Source organism: Colobus angolensis, unplaced genomic scaffold (genome assembly GCF_000951035.1).
Source record: "Colobus angolensis palliatus isolate OR3802 unplaced genomic scaffold, Cang.pa_1.0 Scaffold297, whole genome shotgun sequence".
In the NCBI taxonomy this organism is placed as follows: domain Eukaryota; kingdom Metazoa; phylum Chordata; class Mammalia; order Primates; family Cercopithecidae; genus Colobus; species Colobus angolensis.
The window spans coordinates 2,625,606-2,650,400 of record NW_012116232.1 but is presented as its reverse complement, the minus strand read 5'-3'; the positions used below and the strand labels follow the sequence as shown (position 1 = coordinate 2,650,400).

General features: G+C 34.5%; 1 protein-coding gene across 1 annotated transcript in view; it reads right to left on the bottom strand.

Moving 5' to 3' along the window:
* ADGRL3 (adhesion G protein-coupled receptor L3) overlaps positions 1-24,795 on the bottom strand; it is an 890,906-nt gene that overhangs the window by 346,827 nt on the left and 519,284 nt on the right. Inside the window, exons 7-8 of the mRNA XM_011949310.1 lie at positions 6,351-6,365; positions 3,428-4,228 (exon numbers count right to left, since the gene is read on the bottom strand). Coding sequence (XP_011804700.1) covers positions 3,428-4,228; positions 6,351-6,365 — 816 coding nt within the window. The remainder of the gene's footprint in view (positions 1-3,427; positions 4,229-6,350; positions 6,366-24,795) is intronic.

Sequence of the window (24,795 nt, the reverse complement as noted above, 5' to 3'; positions counted from 1 at the left end):
ATCATGCATAAAATTTATTTCTATACATATTCTTTCCACCCCTAAACTGCAATAAGTCCATGCTAAAGCACTAGCTTTTCAATTTGAGCATTCATGCATGAAAATTGATAGTTTTTATTGTGATTATATTGACAAATTTAAAGAGTGAAATTTCACTATTTGTAAAACAGACAAAGTCTTAATTGTCATTGTTCAAAAGGAACGAAAATTCAATCTCCTGAGTTAAGAATTCATTTTAAAAGCTGAAGTCCATCACTTCTTAATGTTTGCTACTTCAATAGCATCCATTTATTTATTTATTTATTTATTTATTTATTTATTTATTTTTTGAGATGGAATCTCGCTTTGTCACCCAGGCTGGAGTGCAGTGGCACAACCTCCGCTCCCTGCAACCTCCGCCTCTCAGGTTCAAGCGATTCTCCTGCCTCAGCCTCCCTAGAAGCTTGGATTACAGGCGCCCATCAGCTTGCCAGGCTAATATTTTTTGTATTTTTAGTGGAGACAGAGTTTCACCATGTTGGCCAGGCTAGGTTTTTGAACTCCTGACTTCAAGTGATCTGCCCACCTAGCCCTCCCAAAGTGCTGGGATTACAGGCGAAAGCCACCTCGCCCAGCCTTCAATAGCATCCTTTTAACAAATAATGGGCACTAGTACATGAGGGAGAGACAGCCCATATTTTAACTCCCATAAACAGACAAACGAATACATTTTAAAAAATTAAATGAAGGTGTAATTTTCCTTATGTTCAAAATTACAATAATTCATTCTCCTACCCCCCCATATGTATGTACACATATATGGAGGGGGATATGTACATATATATAGAGGGGGATATGTACATACATATGGAGGGGGATACATGAATATATTAATCTATAAACATATAACAACAAATGAATATGTATACTAATACACATATGACCATACATGTATACATATATGTATAGTACACACAAAAAGCATATAGTCATATATGTGCATGAGTATATATATTCATATGTTTATTATATGCTAAAATTGTGTGTATGCTAAAAATATTTTTGGCAAGTTTTTAAACACATGGGATTATGGTACCATCTTATTCTTTAAGGATAACTTAATAAAACCGAGTTAAGAACTTGCTTTAGTCTATCATATCAGAACCTGAAATGGTAATTAATTTTAACCTATCTATTACTCTAAATAAAAATAAGGTATGATCTTTTAAATAAATAAAATTTGAATTATGTTATTGCCTCTTATTCACTGATTAAAAAAAGTGTTATTATTTATTATTCCTTTGAAATATTAGAAATCACTTCCTGTTCTAGTTAAGAGCCAAAAAAGGCTAAGAACCATTCATAGCAAAGTTTTCACTACCAAATATAAATTTTAGTTTAAGAATATCATGACTATGAAAGGAGTATCTTCCCAGAATACTCTAGATAACAGATTATTTATCGGATTTTAAACTGTAGAATGCAGTGGCTTAAAAAACAAACAAAAAAACCTTACCTGTACAGTGGTGAGTCAGACAATAGAGTTTGTCTAGGAGATTTTGTTGAGGACTTAGATGAAATTGCTTTTGTTGTTATTGCATATTTAGTCTTTTCTTTCCGTAAAAGCCAATTCAACATAATATCAGCATTGCTGATTGTGGAAACAAGTGCTGTCACTCTGACTGAAGCCTCTCCATGATTAGAGAAAACACTATCTAATTTGTCATCCTATCTGAATAAGAAGTGAAAAGCCATTCATTCATTCATTCATTCATTCATTCGTTCGTTCCACAAGAGTGATTGAGCCTTACTATATATATGCAATGTATTATACTAGAGTCAGAGAAGACAGAAATAATGGTAAGAGAAAAATACAATAAAATAAAGGGTAAGGCAAGGCCATTGACTATAAAAAACTTAGGATCTAGCTCAGTAAAAAGATATGCATATACTGGACTAAGAGGAATGTCGTGCTAATAAAAGAGTAGTTCGACACATAATGCAGAAAATATGAAATATTAACAGGATTACGTTTTGTTTTAGCAAAGGTTTTGTGCATGTCACTATATAAAGAACTAACCTGCTGAAAATGACAAATGCCCTTCAAAGAAGGAGGGCTAAAAATTGGAGTCGAGCAAAACAAAGGAAAGTCAATTCTTTGTAGTTATACATTTTTAAAGCTGAATGGCAAAAATAGTTTAATTTTTGAATTGCTATATTACTGTCAAAATTCAGACACCCCATCTTAGTTTTCCATTATACTTTATCTTGGGGAAGACTATTATGACTAGTTGATATTTTTTGGCTCTGGATCCCTACCCAAATCTCATCTTGAATTGTAATCCCCATATCCCCACATGTGGAGGGAAGGACCTGGTGGGAGGTGATTGAATCATGGGGGCAGTTTTCCCTGTGCTCTTCTTGTGATAGTGAGTAAGTTCTCATGAAATCTGATGGCTTTATAACAGAGTCTTCCCCTTTTGCTTGTTCATTCTCTTTTGCCTGCTGCCATATAAGACATGCCTTTGCTTCTCTCTCACCTTCTGCTATGATTGTAAGTTTCTTGATGCTTCCTCAGACATGCAGAACTGTGAATCAAGTAAATCTCTCTCTTTTATAAATTATCCAGTCTTGTTTATGTCTTCATAGCAGTGTGAGAATGGACTAATATGCTAGCTAAAAATTTTAACCTTTAAATTAAGAGAATTGTGTTGAGTACATAAAAATGAAAAAAATTAAAGCTATTTATGATTGTCTTTAAACAACATTAAAAGGAAATGGTATGTTTTTAATGGAAAAAGAGTGCTTGTAAAGAATTGCAATTAAAACTATAAAAAATTGCAATGTCTTATAAAAATCAAGATATTTTTTCCTGTACTTATCAGTTATGAACATTTTTCTCAATATACCAATTAAGTTCATTCAGACACAGGCACACTCAAACTGACAACTTTCCCAAAAGGGGAGGTCATATATGATGCTCTCTGTGAGGTGAATACATTGGTGCGGGCTCCTGAAACATAATAGCAAGTTAACCCTTTGACATGTTCCAAGTAGACAGCACTTCAGTGGGCATTTCACAACTAATTAGACAGGCTGGCATTCTATTTTAGCAATGGTTTTGTGCAGTTCGCTACACAAAGAACTAACCTGCTGAAAATAACAAATACCCTTCAAAGAAGAAGAGCTAAAGACTGGAGTTGAGCAGAACAAAGGAGAGTCTACTTTTCATAGTTATAAATTTTTACAGCTGAAAGTGATCAGCAGCAACCTTCTTTAGATGCAAAGACAAAGAACAATTTTCAGGTACACAGGCCAGAAGACCACAAAGAAAGTTAAAACAAAAACAGAAACAAAAACAAACAAAGAAAAAACCAACATAAAATGAACTTGCTGAGAACAAACTGTAAATATTTCCCCAAAGAGTACCATAAAAGGTTGAACTTACCTGATCTACTATCCAGCGGTCCAAAATCCAAAGAATATTTCACGACATGATAGTTATTCCATACGTAAAGTAGGTTGTCCCTGGGGTTGTAATCCACAGCTGCAATGTACTGGTATGAATTGGGAAAGGGTACATCCACCAAACTATCCTTGCTTTGGTCAGTGTTGTAAATGTAGTCAATCTTATTTCCAGTGGCCTCATTGTCATCATCCTCATATACAGATTTGACCACATACAGAATTCCACAAATCATAAAGGCATTGGAAGCTGACCTTTTATCATATGCAGTATCCCATGTTCCTTCGATCCGTAGGGTGTAAGGGTTCAATTGACTAATGACAATTTTACCGTTGTTTTGTTCTGTTGCATAGATTACCCATAGCCCATTCTCATCTACTGCCAGGTCTATGTCAGATTTGCCTCCCCATCGGTAAGGGGAGGTATCATGGTAATTGGCATTTGCTATGATAGCCTCTCCACTCTTTATCCTAGTCCGCAAATCAAACTTTACTATGTTCCTGGTGCGTTCTTTGTTGAAGAACAAAGCTCCATCATACACTACAAATCCTGTGCCATCCACCCTATGAGGGAGCTTGTAGGTTGTAGTTGGTCTCCCAGCAATGAAGTCATCCTTGGATGAATACTCAGTCAGGGTATCAGTTCTGTAGGGAGTCCAAGGCATATAATAAATCTTGTCAGATGCCTGCAGAGGGTCTTTGCACCATGCCCCAGATTGGTGGTCAGACTCAAACAAATGTTCACTCTGGTATACTCCTTTTAGTAGTCCAGGACAAAGAAAAACTGTTGGAAGGGAAATAGTTAAAATAAATAAATACATTAATTTCATATTTTGTTATTTAGTCTTATTTTTCACCAAATGGAATGCAACTCTAACAGGAGATACCCACCATCACTTATTTTGCTGCATTCTTTTAAGAACACAAAGTATTCTTCCACATTAATTTTGGCTTCCTTTCAAAATCATTTTGATTTCGATAACTGAAAAATATCTAGCCTTTTTGTGAGTAGCTGTGCCTTCCTGTGATTGTTACCTTTGTAAACACGCTACAATATTTTTGGAAATATATATTAGATGTGACATATGTCTACATATTCTATAGACATATAAGAAATACAAATGTTTATACACAATACTTTTAATAGTTCACTGAAGAACATATTTCAAAACAAAAATTATTATTTCCATTCTGATGAAATTAGCCATTCAGTAGTTATCATTAAGAAACAGATGAATATCCCATAGTAATTTTTTAATAAAGGAAAAGAAAAGCCCTGTAATACAGGCCACTGAATCTTTTAGCAAAAAAGCTCTCAAAGTTGCTACAACACACACAGAGCATGCAACCCACACAATTAAAAATGAGTGATGGATGGATACTGGAAGGAAAAGAGAAAGGAAGAAAAAGAAAGGAAAGAAGGAATAAGGAAAGAAGAAAAGGTGAAAGGTTACAGAAAAGAACCCAAGATCTAGATTTTAATCAGTTAAAAATGTCCTGTTAAATACAGTAGTATTGGAACTTAAAAACATGTACCATTTACTGTTACATGAGAAGAGCATTAAAACCCAAGATTACTTGCTATAATATTTTGCTGCTCATACTTCAGAGTGAAAATGGCTAGGAATCATCTGATTCACTTGATTTTTGTATGATTCAGTAGCATATCATATGAATGGTGGTAAGAAAGCCTGGCTGATTCATCTGCAGTGGCTTTAAACATGGCTATAAAGCAATGTTTCCCAAAGGATGGTCCTTGAATCACGTGTTTCAAGTGGCATAGTTAGATGTTACACAGAAAGAAAAAAGGGATCCTTAGCCACATGTGTTTAAGAAATGTTATATTAAATATAACTGTAGCAGAGATTCTAATAGCGTAGGTACATTCGTGAATCTCCAAGGCGGAAGTGGGAAGGGTGAGCAAATTTCACACGCTAATTGGATCATGGCACCTTTATTATAGAGCTTCTTTAGAGTATAGAGTTCCACTGAACCTACTATGGGAAACACTGCTCTAATATATTTGCAAAGCAAATACACTGAAAAATAATCATGCAGTCTACTGTTATGTTTGGAATGATTAGAAGTGTACTGTGTGAAAAAATTAGAAAATCACTGTAATTTGGACTTTGACCCTTTTTTAATGATTAAAGTAGTATTATTTTGGCATTAGTGATTAGCTTTTAAACAGCAACTATAAGCATAGATGCAATGGAAAACAATCTAAGATGAGACTCAGGTAGATTTTGGAGATTATCGAAAAGAAAAGTACATTACTAAAATGCCCAAAGTTTTACTTTTAGAGAAATAAGAAGTTTGGGAACAGGCTAACTACCAAAATCTTCCATAGCAAGGACAGAGGGCCATCATCAATATACAATCCATAATAATATTGATTATAAGAATTTCATATGCTTGCTATAATTATAAAGGATAGGTATCCATTGTTATCAAAATTGTATATAAGCTTTATGCCAAAATTAATAATCATCCTTGATGACTAAAGTAATTTACTTTAGGTGGTTTGGAAAACTATTTCCCTTTTCCCCCAATAGTTAAAAATTAATGGAATAGGTAAACCATGCCAGAGCTATGAAAAATTGTCTAGTATAGTAATAAAAACAAATTAAAGCAACTACTATTCATCACCATGAGTTGGATTTCTAACTACTCAAAAATAAAGGGGAATAAAATACACTGTGGAAACTTTTATACTACTAAACTCAGATAAAAGAAACTGACACTCGTCAGTAATACAGATTAAAGTGAAGTTGAGCAGCAGAAGTAGTAAATAAATTTTCATAAAATAGATAAGAATTAATAACAAAATTATTTTAACTAAATGTTAAACTGTTAAATAACTTAGCCTATAAATAGTATATAATTTATGAAAGGTATTTAATTACCTTTTTGTTCCACTTCTATTGGAGAGAGAGAAGTAAAGAGAGAAAGGAGAAAAGAGAATAGATTAATGGTACGGTATTGGCCAAGCACTTTTTATTCACCTCTTCCAAACTGAAAGTAAATATTATTTCACTCATACTTGCTTTATTGAACATTATATGTTTTAATAAACCCATCTCTCTAATACAGTTATTTAAAAATAATCATATTATATTCTTTAAAATATAAACTTTGAGAAAAAGGGCAAAATTAATCAAACTATGATTAAATAAGCACACCATTCCAAATTACAGACATAGGAAATGCAATATTCATAATAAGAACACAAATATTTCCATTTGAAAGGCAGGTCAATAGTTACACAAAGAAAGCTTTCAAATAGTTTGACTAGTCTCACTTATAAATATTATAGTCTATACCACTATTTCACATAATAGTTATGTTTTCTATGCATTTCAAAGAATTTGTTCAGAAGAACTACTCGGCAACTCATTTCCTAAGGCCTAAGATTTCCTGTAGCTTGTCAGTCTTATGAGAAATACACATCATGTGACTACACATTAATGTGGAATGATCTTACCCTAAATAAACTGATTTGAAATCCTTATTGAAGAAACTTTTCTCCCTCCCACTCAGTAATATTTGATATTACTGTGGAAAAAATATTGTGTTTCAGAAAAGTATGTTATCAGAAGGTTTAGAAAAATAATGAGTCACTGGCTCTGGTCATTTCTGAAACTCTTAACAGAGTCAACATACACTTATAAAAATAGAGATCCTCAAACATGTTATGTTTATACATTTCAAATTAAATTCAATAATTATTTTTAAGGTATTGACCAATATGTCAGTAAAAAATTTCAAAAATTGTTAACATATTCACAAACTCAGCAAGCAGCATCTCCTTATCTTATAAACATTTAGTTTCACCAAAGACAATGTGCTACATTCTAACATGAAAAGAGGGACAAATAAGAAAAAAGAGGAGAATGTCAGGGAAGAATAGTTCACAACACAAACTTCAAAAAATCACAGATTTCAAGTGATGTAAAACTAAAGCAATTTCAGTGGAAGAGATGAACTCAGATATTATGCACAATAAATAAATGTAAACCTCTAGTAAGATTTCAAAAACAAGTGAGAAATACTGTTTGGGATAATTACATTTGGGTGATATCTTTATACTTTGATCTAAGCTTGCATATCTCCAGTTATTGTCAAATCCACACTCGTTTCTCTCCAACGACTTTTTTGAAGCCTCAATATCATGTTGCAAAGTGATATTGAGCAGTGATATTCCTCAATCTCACCAAGGAAAAACTGGCATATATCAAAAGTTCTGCTTAGAAAGTTGCAAATAAGGTTATCAAATTTTAGATCCTTCATCTCACTAGTTAATACATATTATTATGTTTTAAATAATTTCAACTTTTATTTTAGAATCAGGGGTACATGTACAGGTTTGTTACATGGATATATAATGTGATGCTGAGCTTTGGGGTACGATTGATCCCATCATCTATTTCTTGGATGTTTTTAAAAACTCTATTATATTGTCATAATTTATCATCATCCTCAATTAATCTTTATTGGGTAACTCCAGGGTTTACTGGACCATATGTCTCAAATAGGCTAATACAGGCATCTCAAGCCTTATCTGAGATACACTTCATGCTTATACCAGAATAATAACAAACTTGTGTTCAGACTGACAACTAGAAGAAGCATAACTAAGCACCTTAACAAATTGCATAATTGATAGTCTCCAACATGTAGATTTGAGGCCCATTATAATGAAGGCTGAGGTTGGGGACAGAAAGTCATACTAGAGTTGGTATTTTTCAACTACTAGCCTATAAAGAAGTTTTCAGAACTAATTTTGTTCCTTGAAATAGCCTTAGATAGATATATATTCCTGATAAATACACACACACACACACACAGAGTTTTAGATTCTAAAACACAGAAATGCACGTTCATGGAAATTTGGTCTTCTTTCATATAAAACTCATACACAATCTTATTTTTGAGTGGAACTATGCTAACTTCTTTGTGAGTTTTATTTATCTCTTCAACAAATATTTAACGAGGAAGGAAGGTTGTGTGACAAAAAAGTATTGGCAATGGTATCTGTTATATTCTTCAAATATTATCTTACACTTTAATGGAAATTTTTATTTTTTGAAGAGCTTTAACCTCTATTAACTCAACTGCCATTTAGTGAAATTTTGGTTTTGATTCTCTGGTCCTGTTTAATATCAGAGAAACTGGCATAAGCTGTAGAATAAGTAAAGCTTGCCTCTGTTGATTGCTGGTTACTCAAAATGAAGATTTATTAGGCTGTTGTGCTTTGGAGAAAATTATTATGATCTTGCCCATGTCATGACTGGCTGTAGCTCATTTATCATGTATTTGATATTTTCAAGACTGAAGTAAAACAGTCCTATAATTTAAGTTGAAGCAAGTGCACACAAATCATATTCCCATAACAAAAATTGGCAAGACAACATAATTTGTTATTGAAAAGCTTAGTAACACTAAGGATTGGCCAGTCATTACCTATCATTTAATTCTGATTCTAGAAGCTTCCCTTCACTGCATAAATAATCAAATTACATGAATACAAGAAACAAGCACACTACTACATCCTGCATGACCACATAATAAATACTTATTGAATAGCTCTTGAATTAAACACATAATCCAAATAACATTGAATAATTTTGCTTCTTGATATTTAAAGCATGTCGTAGAAAGAAAAAGTGGTGAAATAGAATCTGTATTCACTATATAAAATCATATTGCAATGCATTATCTGCATAATGTCTGTATATTTAAACAGGTGGGGAGGAAAGTAAAATTTATAAGTAATTTATATCTCTAACCCATTAAATGTAAAACTGGAGAGCAAAAGAAGAAAAAGTATATGGGTGGTATTGTGGGTTATACTGGCAAAAAACATTTGTTGCTATGAAACAGCCTGCAATGATCTAAAAACACAGGCCTAAAATACTCTCTTCCCTCCTCTCTGTAATAAGATAATAAATAAATGAATTGCATGATGACAACCGTGAGAGGGCCTTTTTCAAGATCTCTTGTTTTTAGTCTAGTCCAATATCCTGAATTCTGGCATAGCTGTCATTGTTCATTTCCAAAAGTTTTTGGAACTAGTTTGTTTCCTTTTCTCTCTACACTTTTAATTTCCAAACTATTTTTGCTGTGCATTCAGCCTCTATAAATATGTTTATATATTTCCTTCAAGTGATTTCATCGTTGTCCTTTGTCAAACTTAATGTCAAAAGCTATATCCTGTGGTTAGAGTAAATGACAAGTTCAACTAAGGAAAATTTTATTCTGTATCAAAGAAACAGATAAAACTGACTAGTAAATTTTCCTCTGTATTTTCCAAGAGTTCATAAAATAGATACGATATATAGTTATGCTACTGTTTTGAAAAATAAGATATCTGTTCAGCCGTTTCTGAATCACATGCAATACCTTTGAATTGCATTGTTTAATTAGAAAAGGCATGGATCAGAGAGCATATGTATGTATTGTCAAGCTTTTTAAAATTATATCACAAAATAGAGAGAAATAAATTTGTTGCATGCCAAAAAATGTTAATGCCATAACTAAGAACTATGAACTTGTATTCAATTCTAATGTTTAAATTATCTTTCCTTTTAAACTATAAAAATCATAGAACACATTTTCTATTTACAATGCAGAATGTTACAATCCAATAATGCCCCTACATTTCTGTAACCTATAAGGAAAAAGATACTTATAGGGGACATAACATGGTAATAAAATATTAAATATTATAAACATTTTTTTCATTGCAATGTAATAGTATTGTTAACAGAACAATTGTCCTTATTACATTTGGTTTAGACTATTTAAATACACTTGGGTACCCTTATCACATGCCAGTGGGGCAGTTGGGATATGGCGGAAAGGCAAACTAAGAAAGTAATAAAAAAATCACAACCAGTTACCTGTAAGTTGCATAATTAAAAGTTCACAATAATACAGGTTGAGCATCTCAGATCTAAAAATCTGAAATAAAAAATGTTCCAGGCTGGGCTCGGTGGCTCACGCCTATAATCCCAGCACTTTGGGAGGCCAAGGCGGGTGGATCACACGAGTTTGGGAGTTTGAGACCAGCCTGGCCAACATGGTGAAACCCCATCTCTACTAAAAATATAAAAATTAGCTGGGCGTGGTGACCCATGTCTGTAATCCCAGCAACTCGGGGGGCTGAGGCAGGAGAATCACTTGAACCCAAAAGGCAGAAGTTGCAGAGAACCAAGATCGCACCACTGCACTCCAACCCAGGCAACAGAGTGAGACTCCATCTCCAAAAAATAAAAAAATAAAAAAAAAAAAAGTTCCAATGAGTATTTCCTTTGAGCATCATGTTTTCAGATTTTGGAGCATTTCGGTTCTCCAAAGGCCACTGCACCCGACCTTAAGTAGACATTTAAGTGCAGGCATTCTCATTATCCCAATTTTTCAAATGAGGAAACTGAGGCACAAATATCATGGCTCTATGACTAATAAGTTTAGGTAGCTAAGCTTTATTTAGGTAGAGTTGAAACAGGAATATATTGAATATATTTCAAAATCCCAAACATCAGAAATCTGAAACATTACTGATCCCAAGCATTTCGGATAAGGGATACTCAGCCTATACTTTATATATGAACAGCATTTTATAATTTAATAAAATGTTTTCACATGAATCACCTTATTTAATTATTGAAGAATTAACAGCAGAGTAATATGATGCAGTATTTATTATTTCCATCAGAGAAGAGTAAAGAGGGTCAAAACACTAAAGGATTTGACCAAGGTCAACCCTGGTAGGTGGCACAGTCCTGCCATTTGTCTAATATCACACGCTGACTCTCACAAAGTACAAACTCAATGAAACACAGTTTAATTGTTGTACTCTTGTTCTCCATTTCCTCCCTGTCATCAAATCCTTGAAAAAGCATACTTTAGAAAAGATAAAAATATAAATAGAATCTCCCTGAGGGTAGGCACTATATCTGGTATAATATTCATTCATTAAGTACTGAAATTTTGCATACAAAACCAATGAATGTTTAAGAAGACCTTTCTATTTTTTTGACACGGAGTCTCGCTCTGTTGCCCAGGATGGAGTGCAATGGCGCGATCTCGGCTCACTACAAGCTCCGCCTCCTGGGTTCATGCCATTCTTCTGCCTCAGTCTCCCCAGTAGCTGGGACTACAGGCGCCTGTTACCACGCCTGACTAATTTTCTTTGTATTTTTAGTAGAGATGGGGCTTCACCTTGTTAGCCAGGATGGTCTCAATGTCCTGACTTTGTGATCCCCCCGCCTTGGCCTCCCAAAGTGCTGGGATTACAGACGTGAGCCCCTGCACCCGGCCTTAAGTAGACATTTAAATGCAGGCATTCTCATTATCCCAACTTTTCAAATGGGGAAACTGAGGCACAAATACCATGGCTCTATGGCTAATAAGTTTAGGTAGCTAAGCTTTGTTTAGGTAGAGTTGAAACAGGAATCCAAGTTTGGATATTATTCATTATTGATGTTTAATAAGATAAAAATTCATGTTATTTATCTACAGTGCTCAACACATAAACAGAGCTTAATTAATATTTTCCATGCTTTGTGTAATGACTAAATGGCACTATGGTATTTTCAAAGAAAGGGACTGACTGACACACTTTTCAGTGCTATCACCCCTTGAGACTAGTGTACTAGTATTACAAAGCAACTCTCCAGAGAAGATAAAATAACAGGAAAAAAAAAAAAAAAAGTTTCCAGATTTCTTGACCAAGGGAAACCAAGATTTCTCTTATCACTGGAAACAAACCTGTGCTGAATAACTCATGTCTCCCTAATTGTTATTATTCTGAAACAGATAATTCTCTTTTTCCATTTCACTTCCACCAAGAAATATAGAAGCACTTCAGTAAATAGAAATTAAAAAAAAAAAAAAAAAAGTGAAGTTCATTAAATTTTTTGGTATACTGCATATCAAAAATTCTGACAGACATCTGTCTCTTTCAGTAAATAAAGTACTAATCCTTTATTTAATGAGAGACAGGAGTAATCTCTGCAGCTCAACTTCTAAATTATGTTTTCCAAATAATACCCACGCATCACTGAATAAAAGTGCTGCTCAAGCACCTTGTATTACAATGGCTTTATATAATTTGTTTCCAAAATTAACACCCCCTAATGAATTTCATCCTGGAGTGTGCAGATTGAAAATGTCAATAATTCGTAAAATGCTTTTGCTAGCCACATTCTAATTTAAACATTTAAATGCAGTATCTATAGATGCTACAGAAACTGAGATGGCTTTTTATTTTGCATTAACATTCCATGCCATTGATGGATCTGCAAAACCTTTCAGACTATTAATTTAGCCTTTTAGAAGAAAATGCAGCTCTCTTAGAAGACTCTTTTGAGAATCTATTTATAATAGCTTTAGTAAAAATAATAATTTTTCAAAGTTATTATTGGTAATACTTAAAGCTGATACATTTGCTTCTTCAATGATGTACCGTTGTTACAGTGATTTGTTACTACTGTGTGATAACCACAGGGTATTTAGAGTTGCTAAACAAGAAACAAAGGCAGAGTTACTTCAGATTGTATAAGACTAAATATGCATGTTTATATATTGCATCCACTGAATGCATCTGTGGAGCTCCTGTTATGTGCAACACACTGAAGAGCTGTGAATAGAGAAAAATAGTAACAGTCATAGCTCTTAACAGTTACCGAATGTGTACTCTGTGAAGAGTCAATCTGTGAAACATTTTATTTCATCCTCATCGAAACTCATGACTTTGGTGGTACTATTATTACAGGAGTTATTAAAAAATTATTTTAGGTAGGTAGAAAGGGTAAGGAGTCCTCGGTAAGGCTTTTTCTTTTAATAAAAACAGTTCCCAAAACATTTCTAATAGAAAGCGGTTTGAAAAGCCTGAGGGGCAAGCATTGATATGCAAATGCTGGGGAATAGAAACCTGATCCACCCAACATGGCGGTTCCCACCCTCTTCTAGTCACCACATATGCCAGGTGTCTTGGCTGCCTCTGGACGCCACCACCTGTGCAAGACATCACGGAGACCTGCATCTGTACATTAAATGGCTAAGGCGGGAGGGCCAATTTTTTTCACTGCTTACGTGAATAGCACACCTGGTAAAACCAATCCCCTGGGCCCTATGCAAATCAGACACCGCCTCCAACAGCCTCCCAGTATAACTGACTGCTTTCTGTGGAAGGGGCAGGGGTTTTTATCTGTTCAGAGCCCCCACTCCCTCTGTATGGGGGAGCTTTATTTCTTCTTTCTTGTCTATTAAACTTTCCTCTCCTTAAAACCACTCCACGTGTGTCCGTGTCATTAATCTTATCGGTGTGAGACAAAGGGCCCTGATGTTTCTCCGGTCATGGAAGCCATATCACTACTACGACCATGCTATAAAGGACAAACTAATCTCTGCATCAGGGAAATTGTAGTCTAATAATTGGTGATTTTCAGTATATTTATTTACTGAAGATAAACTGTTCTTAAATGCTGTCAAAGAAACCTGTGTAAAGACATTAAAAACAGACAAGAATAGAAGTGAATCACAGAGGAAGGGGGAATTGTCAAGAGAAGTTGAAGTTAGAAACACAAGGCACAACAGTTTGACTAAAATTAATTTCCTATGGAAAATGTCATCTATTTGTTCCTAAGACATGTATTTTTGACTGATTCTTATTACTAGGTTCTATACATCCAGCTCTGGATATGTAACAAATATGATATTAAAAATGAATCTAGATCTAATTTCAGAAATTTAGTAAAAATACTTTTAAATTAATAGTCCCAGAGTTTGGAGGCTGAAAGTATGTTAGATGCCATTTAGTTTAGTTGATACTTTATAAATAAGAAAAATGAAACCAGATAATTGAGATATTAGCTCCAAATCACAGTTTATGTTAGATTAATTGATATTCCAATTTTATCAAACACCAAAAAGGCTGATGAGTAAAGATCTTAAACCTACCTTCTAAGGGCTTCAGTTGACATGTATAGGATATATTTGACATACTTTCTACATGTCAATTTCTAAATAATTCTACAATTAGTTTTATTTTTTGTTTCTGTTCTAGAAATCATATTTGTACTAATGAACACATTATTATTCACCATGTTATTATTAAATACAAAATATTTTCTGTTCTTTGGCTAGTAAATCCAGCCCCAAGTCGACTGAGGCATTTGAAAGAATTCTACAAAGTACCAGAGTATTCCACAGTTTCTTAAGCATTCCTAGGCTATTCTTCAAGATGTTGGGTTTTGTTGGTGTTTTGTTTTTTTCTTATGGAATGTCTTGGTGGGTTTTGTTGTTCTATTCTCTTGCATGAAATGATGATAGAAAGTTAGCATTCCAAGATTAATTCACAAGATTTCAAGAACTCTGGTAGAGACAACAGTTATAATTGTATTAGAAATAAACTGACTTGACTTCTTACAGCTAAATGTTTATCTTGTCAATAGAATTAGGATAGCAATTTCTGCCTTCACGCTCCATAACATTGTTAAGTGAATCAAAAATTATCACATTACTTACTACTGTATTTTAAACACTCCTAAGGATTAAAAAGTAAACTGTGATTTGGGGCTAATATATCAGTTATTTGGCTTCATTTTTCTTATTTATAAAATATTGGCTCAAATAAAATGATATCCAAATCTTTAGATTCATTACTATAATCTTCCAACATGTGTTTCTTATATATTTTTATATAATTTCAGAAAATTCAATGAATCTGTCATCCCTAGAAAGAAATTTTTACACAAACAGTATTTGTTTTTCAGGCTTTCTATGAAATTTCTGTTCATATTTGAAAGGCCAAACATTTTGTAAAACCTACACGAAGCTTCTGATTTTCCTTTTATTTTTGTCTTACTTAATCTGCTTTGTTTGTCACTGAGCACTCACATACCTCGAAAGGGGAGTGATGGGAGGAAAGGATGGCTTACACAATGATTGTCACTTGTGAGAGTGACTCTGTCCATGTAAAACCCTCAAATATACTGTGATGGTTAGTACTGAATTTCAACTTGATTAGATGGATGGATACACAGTATTGTTCCTGGGTGTGTCTGTGAAGGTGTTACCAAAGGAGATTAATATTTGAGTCAGTGGAGTGGGAGAGGAAGACCCACCCTCAATCTTGGTGGGCACCATCTAATCAGCTGCCAGCACAGGGGCTAGAATAAAGCAGGCAGAAGTTGGAAAGAGCAAACTTGTTGAGCCTTCTGGGCTTCATCTTTTTTCTGTGCTGGATGCTTCCTGCCATCACACATCAGACTACAAGTTCTTCAGCTTTTGGACCCTTTGCAAGGGTCTCTCTCTCAGGCCTTCGGCCACAGACTGAATGTTACATGGTCAGCTTCCCCACTTTTGAGGTTTTTGGGACTCGGACTGGTTTCCTCGCTCCTCAGCTTGCAGACAGCCTATTGTGGGACTTCAGTTTGTGATGGTGTGAGTCAATACTCCTTAATAAACTCCTCTTCGTATATGCATCTATCCTATTACTCCTGTCCCTCTAGAGAACTCTAATACTGTTGATAAGAAAGATTTGTAATAGGTGGAATTCTTCCTTACTGATATTCAGATTTAAGTTATTCTTAGTCCTACTTATTTAGCATTTACACTATACCAGTATATTTGCTGGGTCCTTCCTCTATTATCTTATTTAATCCTCATATCAACACTGCTGAGATTATTGTCACCATTACGCAGATGAGGAGACAGTAGAAGACTCATATAACTAGTAATTGGTAGAGCTGGTGTTTGAACTCTGAAGCCTGCACTAAACCTCTGTGCTATGCTCCCTGGGAAAACAGAACAAAAGGATTATGATAATTATGAGAACAACTCATATTTATTAAGTGCCTGATATTTCCTTATTATCCACTTAATGCATTACCACTAACAATTAGATAGTGTCATGATTTCAATATTACAAAGGCAGAAACAATGGTATAGATAAGTTAAATAAATAGTAAGTGCCACATTCAAGATATAATGCCAGGCTTCTCACCAGAGCACAATTGCTAAACCACTATCTTTTATGTGCAAGCTACTATTATTGAATATCTCCATTGATTAAACAGAAAATACTATTCCCAGCTACCCCTATTACTCTCCACATGCCATCAGTGCTTCATCTGCTAAGTAATATTCAGCAGAAATAGAAAATTATTTGATGGGCTGCTCTTAACACAAATATGATTGTGATTACAACAAACAAAACATTTGAAAGTTAAAATCAGTAGCTAGGAATAACTTATCTTAAAAAACTATCACTCTAGCTGGGCATGGTGGCTCACGCCTGTAATCCTGGCATTTTGGGAGGCTAAGGTGTGTGGATCATGAGGTCAGGAGTTCGACACCAGCCTGGCCAATATGGTGAAACCCCATCTCTACTAAAAACATAAAAATTAGCCGGGCGTGGTGGTGTGTGCCTGTAGTACCAGTTACTCAAAATGCTGAGGCAGAAGAATGGCTTGAATCTGGAAGGCAGAGGTTGCAGTGAGCTGAGATCGTGCCACTGCACTCCAGCCTGGGTGACAGTGTGAGACTCAGTCTCAAAAAAAAAAAAAAAAAAGTATCACTCTGAGTTTTGCTAAAAAATTTCTTCTCAGAGTCATCTATTTAGGATCTCTTTTCTGATTACATTGCTTTTCTTGAACACCATTTAAGGCAGTATCACATTCCAGACTTACAAGCACAATGTTTGTCACTTGGAAAGCAAGGAGCCAGCATTTGAGTTAGTCAATAATGTCTGACAGGGGGCGCGAGTGGTGGCTCAGGACTATAATCTTAGCACTTCGCGGGGCTAAGGTGGGCAGATCACTTGAGGTCAGGAGTTCAAGACCAGCCTGGCCACCATAATAAAAACCCGTCTCTACTAAAAATACAAAAATTAGCCAGGCGTGGTGGTGGGCGCCTGTAATTCCAGCTACTCAGGAGGCTGAGGCAGGAGAATCACTTGCATCCAGGAGGCGGAGGTTGCAGTGAGCTGAGCATGGCCACTGCACTCTAGCCTGGGTGACCGGGTGAGACTCTGTCTTAAAAAAAAAAAAAAAGTATGACAGAAGTGAAAGAAACGCAGGGGTAGAAGAATTAAATATGCCAAGAAGAAAGTGGTACACATAAAACTATTTGCTAGTATTTGTCTTACTTGAAAGAAAAATCATGTTTTATTAATCATGTAGAAGTAGCAGTTTTCTCATGTGGTTCCTCCTATTTCTTCTCTTATTCTTCAGTGACCATTACAGTGTGTTCATGACAATTCAGTAGCATGATTCCATTGGCCTAACCAAATATAGTTAATTGAATAGTGAATGGTTTCTACTTGTTTTCCACTCTTTATAAAGGATTTAATTCTGTAGTATTGGCATATTTAATACAAGAATTGCATGCCTCTGAGAATGATAGCATCATATTCCCTATCTGTTTTCCTTAGGAATTTATGTCCTCCTTTGAGAGATAGTGACAAAAATAATAAATACTCGTTAAAAAACAGTTATAAACTGGGTAGGTCAAAGTTGACAAAGGAAATAACAAGCAGATAGCTATCCAAATGTATATAATGTGATACAAAATCCAAAGGTGAGAAATTGAATAGAAAAATTAAATTAAAACAAATAGAAACACAGCATGAAGTATACTTTCCCCCTCATTCTTTATAATACTCAGCCAACATCTGTGAAGGAATTCACTAAAGGCATTTCTTGTTTATTTTAGTGAAATGTGTCAAATTAGAGGAAAAGTCAGTTTTAGAGAATGAAACAAATGACCACATTATTCTTTGCTCTATTGGACCACTGTCAACATACTTCACAGTCTATTTAAACTAACTAGCCCCAACTATATTTTTTCCTTAAAAGCCATCTGTAGAAGGGTCATAAAAAGAAATTTGTTAGTGAGATCATTAAGGAAGGAACTACCAACAATATAACATTACTAGGTGTAACTTTCTCACCAATTAAATTAGCTTCTTGGTAGACAACAAACAGTGGTTGATATCTATTAAAGTGATTAGAGTTGAAACTTATTGAATCTTTAATTTTATGTTTATATTCACTGTAAGTACTATATAAATGTTAGTACATCTTCCACATAAGGTGATCTTTATTGTAAAAAAAATTCAACTTTAAAGAACAAATACATTTTAAATAGAAGTTATATGTTTTCAGGAACTGCTATGTAATGACAAATTCTGCTAACTTACTAGAAAGTAACCTGTATATGTTTAACAACTGCTTCATTCACTGCTGTGAAATATTCACTTAAAACAGGCCACTCAATAAGTATTTTAAATTTATTAAGTAAATACAAGGTTCTTCTATCTCAGATGCTCTTGAGTAACAGGTACAAAGTTATTTGTATTAAGAAAGGCACATTTAAAGAAAAAAATAAAATAGCTATGTGGATTGTACCAATGCTATGCTGAAATGAATATTTTCTGATTATAAAGTTTAATGAATACATCTATTTGTTATTTTTCGTTAATATTCTAATTACAAAAAACCTCAATAAAACCAAAAAACCAAATATCCATGGTCTCTTCCATTATGCTACATTATTTTATTTTATTTTATTTATTTATTGTGAGACAGAGTCTCACTCTGTCACACAGGATGCTGTGCAGTGGCCTGATCTCGGGTCACTGCAACCTCTGTCTCCCAGGTTCAAGCAATCCTCCCGCCTCAGCCACCCTAGTAGCTAGGACTACAGGCATGTACCACCATGCCTGGCTAATTTTTGCGTTTTTAATTGAGACGAGGTTTCACCATGTCGGCCAGGCTGGTCTCGAACTCCTGATCTCAGGAGATCTGCCTGCCTCAGCCTCCCAAAGTGCTGGGATTACATGTGTGAGCCACAACTCCCAGCCCTTTTATGCTACATTTTAAAATAATGAAAACTGCAAACAAAAGCTTACATTTGAGGGTATTTTAAACATAATTACATAAGTGCATAATTTTAAAACAAGAAGAATTTATAGAAACAATAGCCAACAGTTATTGAATGTTTATTACATGTAAACTCTTACTACTAACTTAATTATCAAAATGACTTTTTGATAGGAACAATATTATCACCATTTCACAGATAAAACAAGTGAGGGGAAGAGAAATTAAATTACTTGCTCAAGGTCACAAATCGGGTAAGAGATAGAGCTAGGAATTTATAAGACAATCTGGCTCCAAGGTTTATGCTTATTGGATAGCATACAATTTCCCAAGAAGATTACAGATCAGTTGGTACTGAATTATTTTTTTCTCACCCAGAAAATGAAGTAACACAATTCTGATGCCCTATTTCAAAGGTCAATGGATTTGAAAAATACATTCAAATGCATGATGTTTTAAATGAAATCTCAAGTCACGAATTTTGGATGGTTTGTCACACACACACACAAACACACACACACACATATACACACATAAACTAGGTGGCATATAGAATTTGGCATCTACTTCGAAAAAAATGATATACACATTTGGAAACAGTGTGGAGGTAAAGTTTTAGGTTTCTGAGATTTATGAGATGTATATTTACTAACCACAAACAATTACATCTTAACCCACAGGACTTTCCTTAACATCAATTCCCCTTTCATGCATCTAGATGCATGAATTCATCACACCGTGATCAAGTTCTAGACTCTTCTGTGCCTTATTAATTTTACAGAAGAAGAGAGATTTATCACAGAAAATATTAACTCCTTAGCGATGGAAGTTAACATCAAAAGCCTACATTATAAAAGGAAAAACAGTATAAAATCCTGATGTGCTGCAATGCTATGACGATTTTTTTTCGTTCTTTTTCAAAACACGCATAGTTTCATCTACCATTGTAAAACTGATGTCTTAATAGTACATCTAAGTTTATGCATTTGGAGGATTTGGCCGTATTTTATGAATCTTCTCCCTTAGTTTAGTGAACTATATATTATCTATTTGAATTCAGGGTCATTAAATTCTTGCAAAGTGTTTATTGCACTATACATATTATTGGTCCTGTCACTGAACAGTGCCCTCTTTCTGTTTTATAGCTAATGTAGCATTTCTCCATGACATCAATAGATTAAAACATTTACTACCAGAAAAATTATGTGAAAATGGAGCAAACTCATTTTGCTACAAGCTAACTCAATAAATCTGTCCAGTTTACTGATGTTCACTTTCCTTTAAAATTGGTATGTATTTATTTTGCAAACTTCAAGAAGGCAGAAGAGAGAGGTTAATTTTCTTTTTTTTTACCCCTGGCAGCAATGCTACATTGCTAATGTTAGTAAATGGCAGTTGAATAGAACCAGATCTATATTTCTGATATGTACTTGGGAAAATTTAGAAAAGGATCAATGAGGGATGTATTAAGATTTTAAAAGGTTCTATCTATTGTTTTCAGGGCCACACAACTATTTCAATAACAGAAGAAGGAAGTACAGCTAAAGTTAATTGGTTGAATTTTATGATGCTAACTTGATGCCTTCCTTAAATGTATCACCAAAAAATAAGTCATTAGCAAATCTAATTTGCTTCCATTTGAGCAAATAAAAATAAAATACAGGGAAATTTAGTCTTGCATTTTTAAGCTGATAATTGAGGAAAAAAGAAAATGGTAGAAATAGTACTTTTCCTGACAGTATTGTCAAGGAAAGGAGTTTTTAACTTTATGGGTAAACAAACTCTTCCTTTTCCAATTCCTTTCCTGTTATAAAAGGAGACGGTTATGAAAATGGCTTGTGTTACTGCCTCTAGAGTCATACTGACCAACTGGCCAAGCATGCAACACTTAGAATAGATGCCCAGAGACAATACAAGCTCATCTCTCCAAACTCTATGTGACAACTTTGTCCTTGGTTATGGCAATAGAGTGCAAAGAAAATAATACACGTTTATTAAACCAGATCACATCCATAGCTATAAAATAGCTATGTAACATCTTTTTTTTAACTACCACAAGTGCAAAATATCTCTGATTAGATATATGCCAGAATTTTTATTATGATACATTTAGTCTTATTTCTGAAAAGCTATGTGTGAATGAATAAATGTCTTGCTTTCATTTATATATATTATTTTCTTGAACATATATTAATACTTTTACACAAGAAAAAGCAAGTTGCTTATAGAGCTATTCCTCCTTAATTAGCTGTTTTGGAATTAAATATGATTCTCCTATATCTGCACCCCTGCACACACCACTCACCACTGAATATTGCCTTTAACAAATCTCCTATACTGTCATGTTAAAATGAGTGAAATCCCACCTTCACTGTGACGTTTTCGGCCTGCTCTTAAAAGACACATCTTAGGAAGAAAGTTTTATAGATATTTGCCACTTTGATCTTTGAGTAAGACATCTTCAATTACAGTGTTAACAAGAACTTCGATAACCAGCAGAATGCAAGAAAGAAGCAGATTTTGTATAATATTGGCCAACTGTTTCAAAAATGTAAGTCTTACTTGACCAACAATATTAGAGCTGCTCTTTAAGAAGGTAGATAACATGCTAAATGTTAAAAAAGGTAGTAAGATAATTAACATTCTACCAAATCAGATCTCTAAATGGTTATGTAATATTTTCATAATATTAAATAATTAAAGACATGAAATACTTACTGATTGATGATGCCTACAAATGTTTTGAGTTACTCAAACATAAAATGATCAAATATTACTATGTGGCATAGCATTCCAGTTTGAGATCCCCTAAAAAGTTGAGCCCAAGACAAGAACTTTGATGCAGGTAGTTTACTGGAGGATGAACCCAGGAAACAAGTGTGAAGGAAAGGAGATGCAGAAAAAAAGAGGAAGAGACAAAACTATGTTGTTATTATTACAGTTGTTGCTATTGGCAAGAAGGACCAAATTCTGTCAAGATCTCTGAGAAATACAGACTGCCACCCAGAACTGTACAACTGAAATAGGAAGCTGGAAAAACCTGCATGACCTCCTCCTCCCCAGTGTTTGAGGACAATCTTTACCAGTATGACATCCACAGCACACAAGCAGATGGCTGGGCTGCCCACCACGCAAGCCACTGGCATGGAGGAAAGTCTTAGGGAAGAATGCGTAAAGACAAATAGAAAGCATTTGAGATAGGAATTAGGTAGCTGAGGTAGGCCTGAGTGCCCACAAATAGTTCATCTCAGGTTGCCTTAAATCAGAATTGGGCCAAGGGGATACAACATGTATGCAGAGGCATCTGCTAAATATGTGTGTATGTGTGTGTGCGTGTGTGTATGTGTACTCAAGTACACATGAACAAAAAATACACTGACCATAATCTTTAACTCCGATTTTCTCATATCAAGGATTTTTTTTTTTAGTTTTTATTTATTTATTTTTTTTGAGACGGAGTCTCGCTCTGTCGCCCAGGCTGGAGTGCAGTGGCCGGATCTCAGCTCACTGCAAGCTCTGCCTCCCGGGTTTACGCCATTCTCCTGCCTCAGACTCCCGAATAGCTGGGACTACAGGCACCCGCCACCTCTTTTTAGTAGAGACGGGGTTTCACCGTGTTAGCCAGGATGGCCTTGATCTCCTGACCTCGTGATCTGCCCGTCTTGGCCTCCCAAAGTGCTGGGTTTATAGGCTTGAGCCACTGCGCCTGGCCAAGTTTCACATTTATTTAACAGTTACTTCAATTTTGTTACTGCAAAATATATTTTTAATTGTGTGTGTGGGTATTTTACATGGCAGCTTTTCTTCACTCATTCTCCAACAACAACGAAAATAACTTTTTTCTTTTTTTTACTACTACAGCATTACTGGCTTATTTTTGTAACTTTCTTTCCAGTTACATGCAGCTGAGAGTGAAAAGTTCAGAAAAGAATTGTAGCTAGAGGTCCAACATTTACACATTCCATAGAACTCCTCCTGCAGGCACAAAAAAGGGGAAGAAATAGAACTTGTGGCTGATTCTGTCTATTCTCTTGTCAATACTGGGAATGGAGAAAGAGAAAGATAAATCACTTAGACCACGAATCCTGAGTTCACAAACAGTTTAGATACACCTGATGATTGGTGTAAAGAAGTCTAGAATTCTTGAATAGAAAGTATAAAAGAGACAGAGAATGCTTGGAATTTCAACTCATATACTTTCATTTACTAACTTACATATACAAAAGTGAGCCCTTGCAACTTTTAAGATTCTCAGAGAATGTAATAGACCTAGAATTAGATCAAGGTCGATTAATTTAACATAGTAAATTAGCAAGAAACTTGAAATATTTATAAGCAATTTAAAGGCAACAGAATGTATGCTTTGGTGAACACTAGGCACACAATAAATACTTGCTGATTCATCACCTTAATGAACTTAATGATGAGTTAATAAGAACTAATTTCTAGTTGGAGAAAGAACATACAGGAAAAAAATGAGTATACTCAGTGCTTGTCACACAACCATAACCGGTTCCAAAATGTCTTCTCATTGCAGGAAATGAGCACAAGATATCATTACTTACTGGTATAATTAAAATAAAAATGCAGGATAAGTTTATTACTGTTAAAAAGGGCTCCAGAGTCAAGCTAGTGATATAGTAATATGCAATAATATTTACATAATTAAATAATTATAAAGTTTTATCATTATATATTTATGCAATTACTTTTTAATGCACAGAATTCGTTGCTGCAGCTGCAATATCAGGCCTCATCATTGTCCAGGTATCTGGGTATTGTGCCACTCAGATCCCCATGTTTGACTGACAGTCTTGAAAGCATGTAACAGTCATTTTTGTCAACAGGGACAATTTTAAATTTTAAACAATACATTTCAATGCAGAAACACAGAACATAAGTGTATACAGAGAGAGCCATATCAAGAGACAAAAGGAACTAAAACCACAGTAATGAACAAATAAGACAGCACTGGCTTCATGCAGATGGAAGCTATCTTTTGAATTTAAATAGATGACCAAAGTATGTTCACGCAGTGGTATCAGTGACATAACTGCATGGACCATAAGTCAAAACTTGAGAGGACTGGGATATATGGTAGTGAATTACACACTTATATTTTAAAATTCCATTCAATAAAGTGGATGGAGTTCAAATAGTGTAAACACTTGGAATTGTACTGAGCATTTTACATACAACTTCTCATTTATTCATCTTATAATATCTTCATCTTGTGAATAAGGGATCTGAGGCTAAATGAACTGAATGGTCTAAGGATACATGGCTTGAAATTTATGAGTTTAGGATTTCAACTCACATTTGTAGATTCCTAAACTTTCTTTTCTTTTCTCTTCTCTTGTCTTCTTTTCTTTCTGTTCTTTTTTTTTTTTTTTTTTTTACTTTTTCTTTCTTTGTCCCTTTCTTTCTTTCCTTTCTTTTCTGTCTTTCTTTCTTTCTTTCT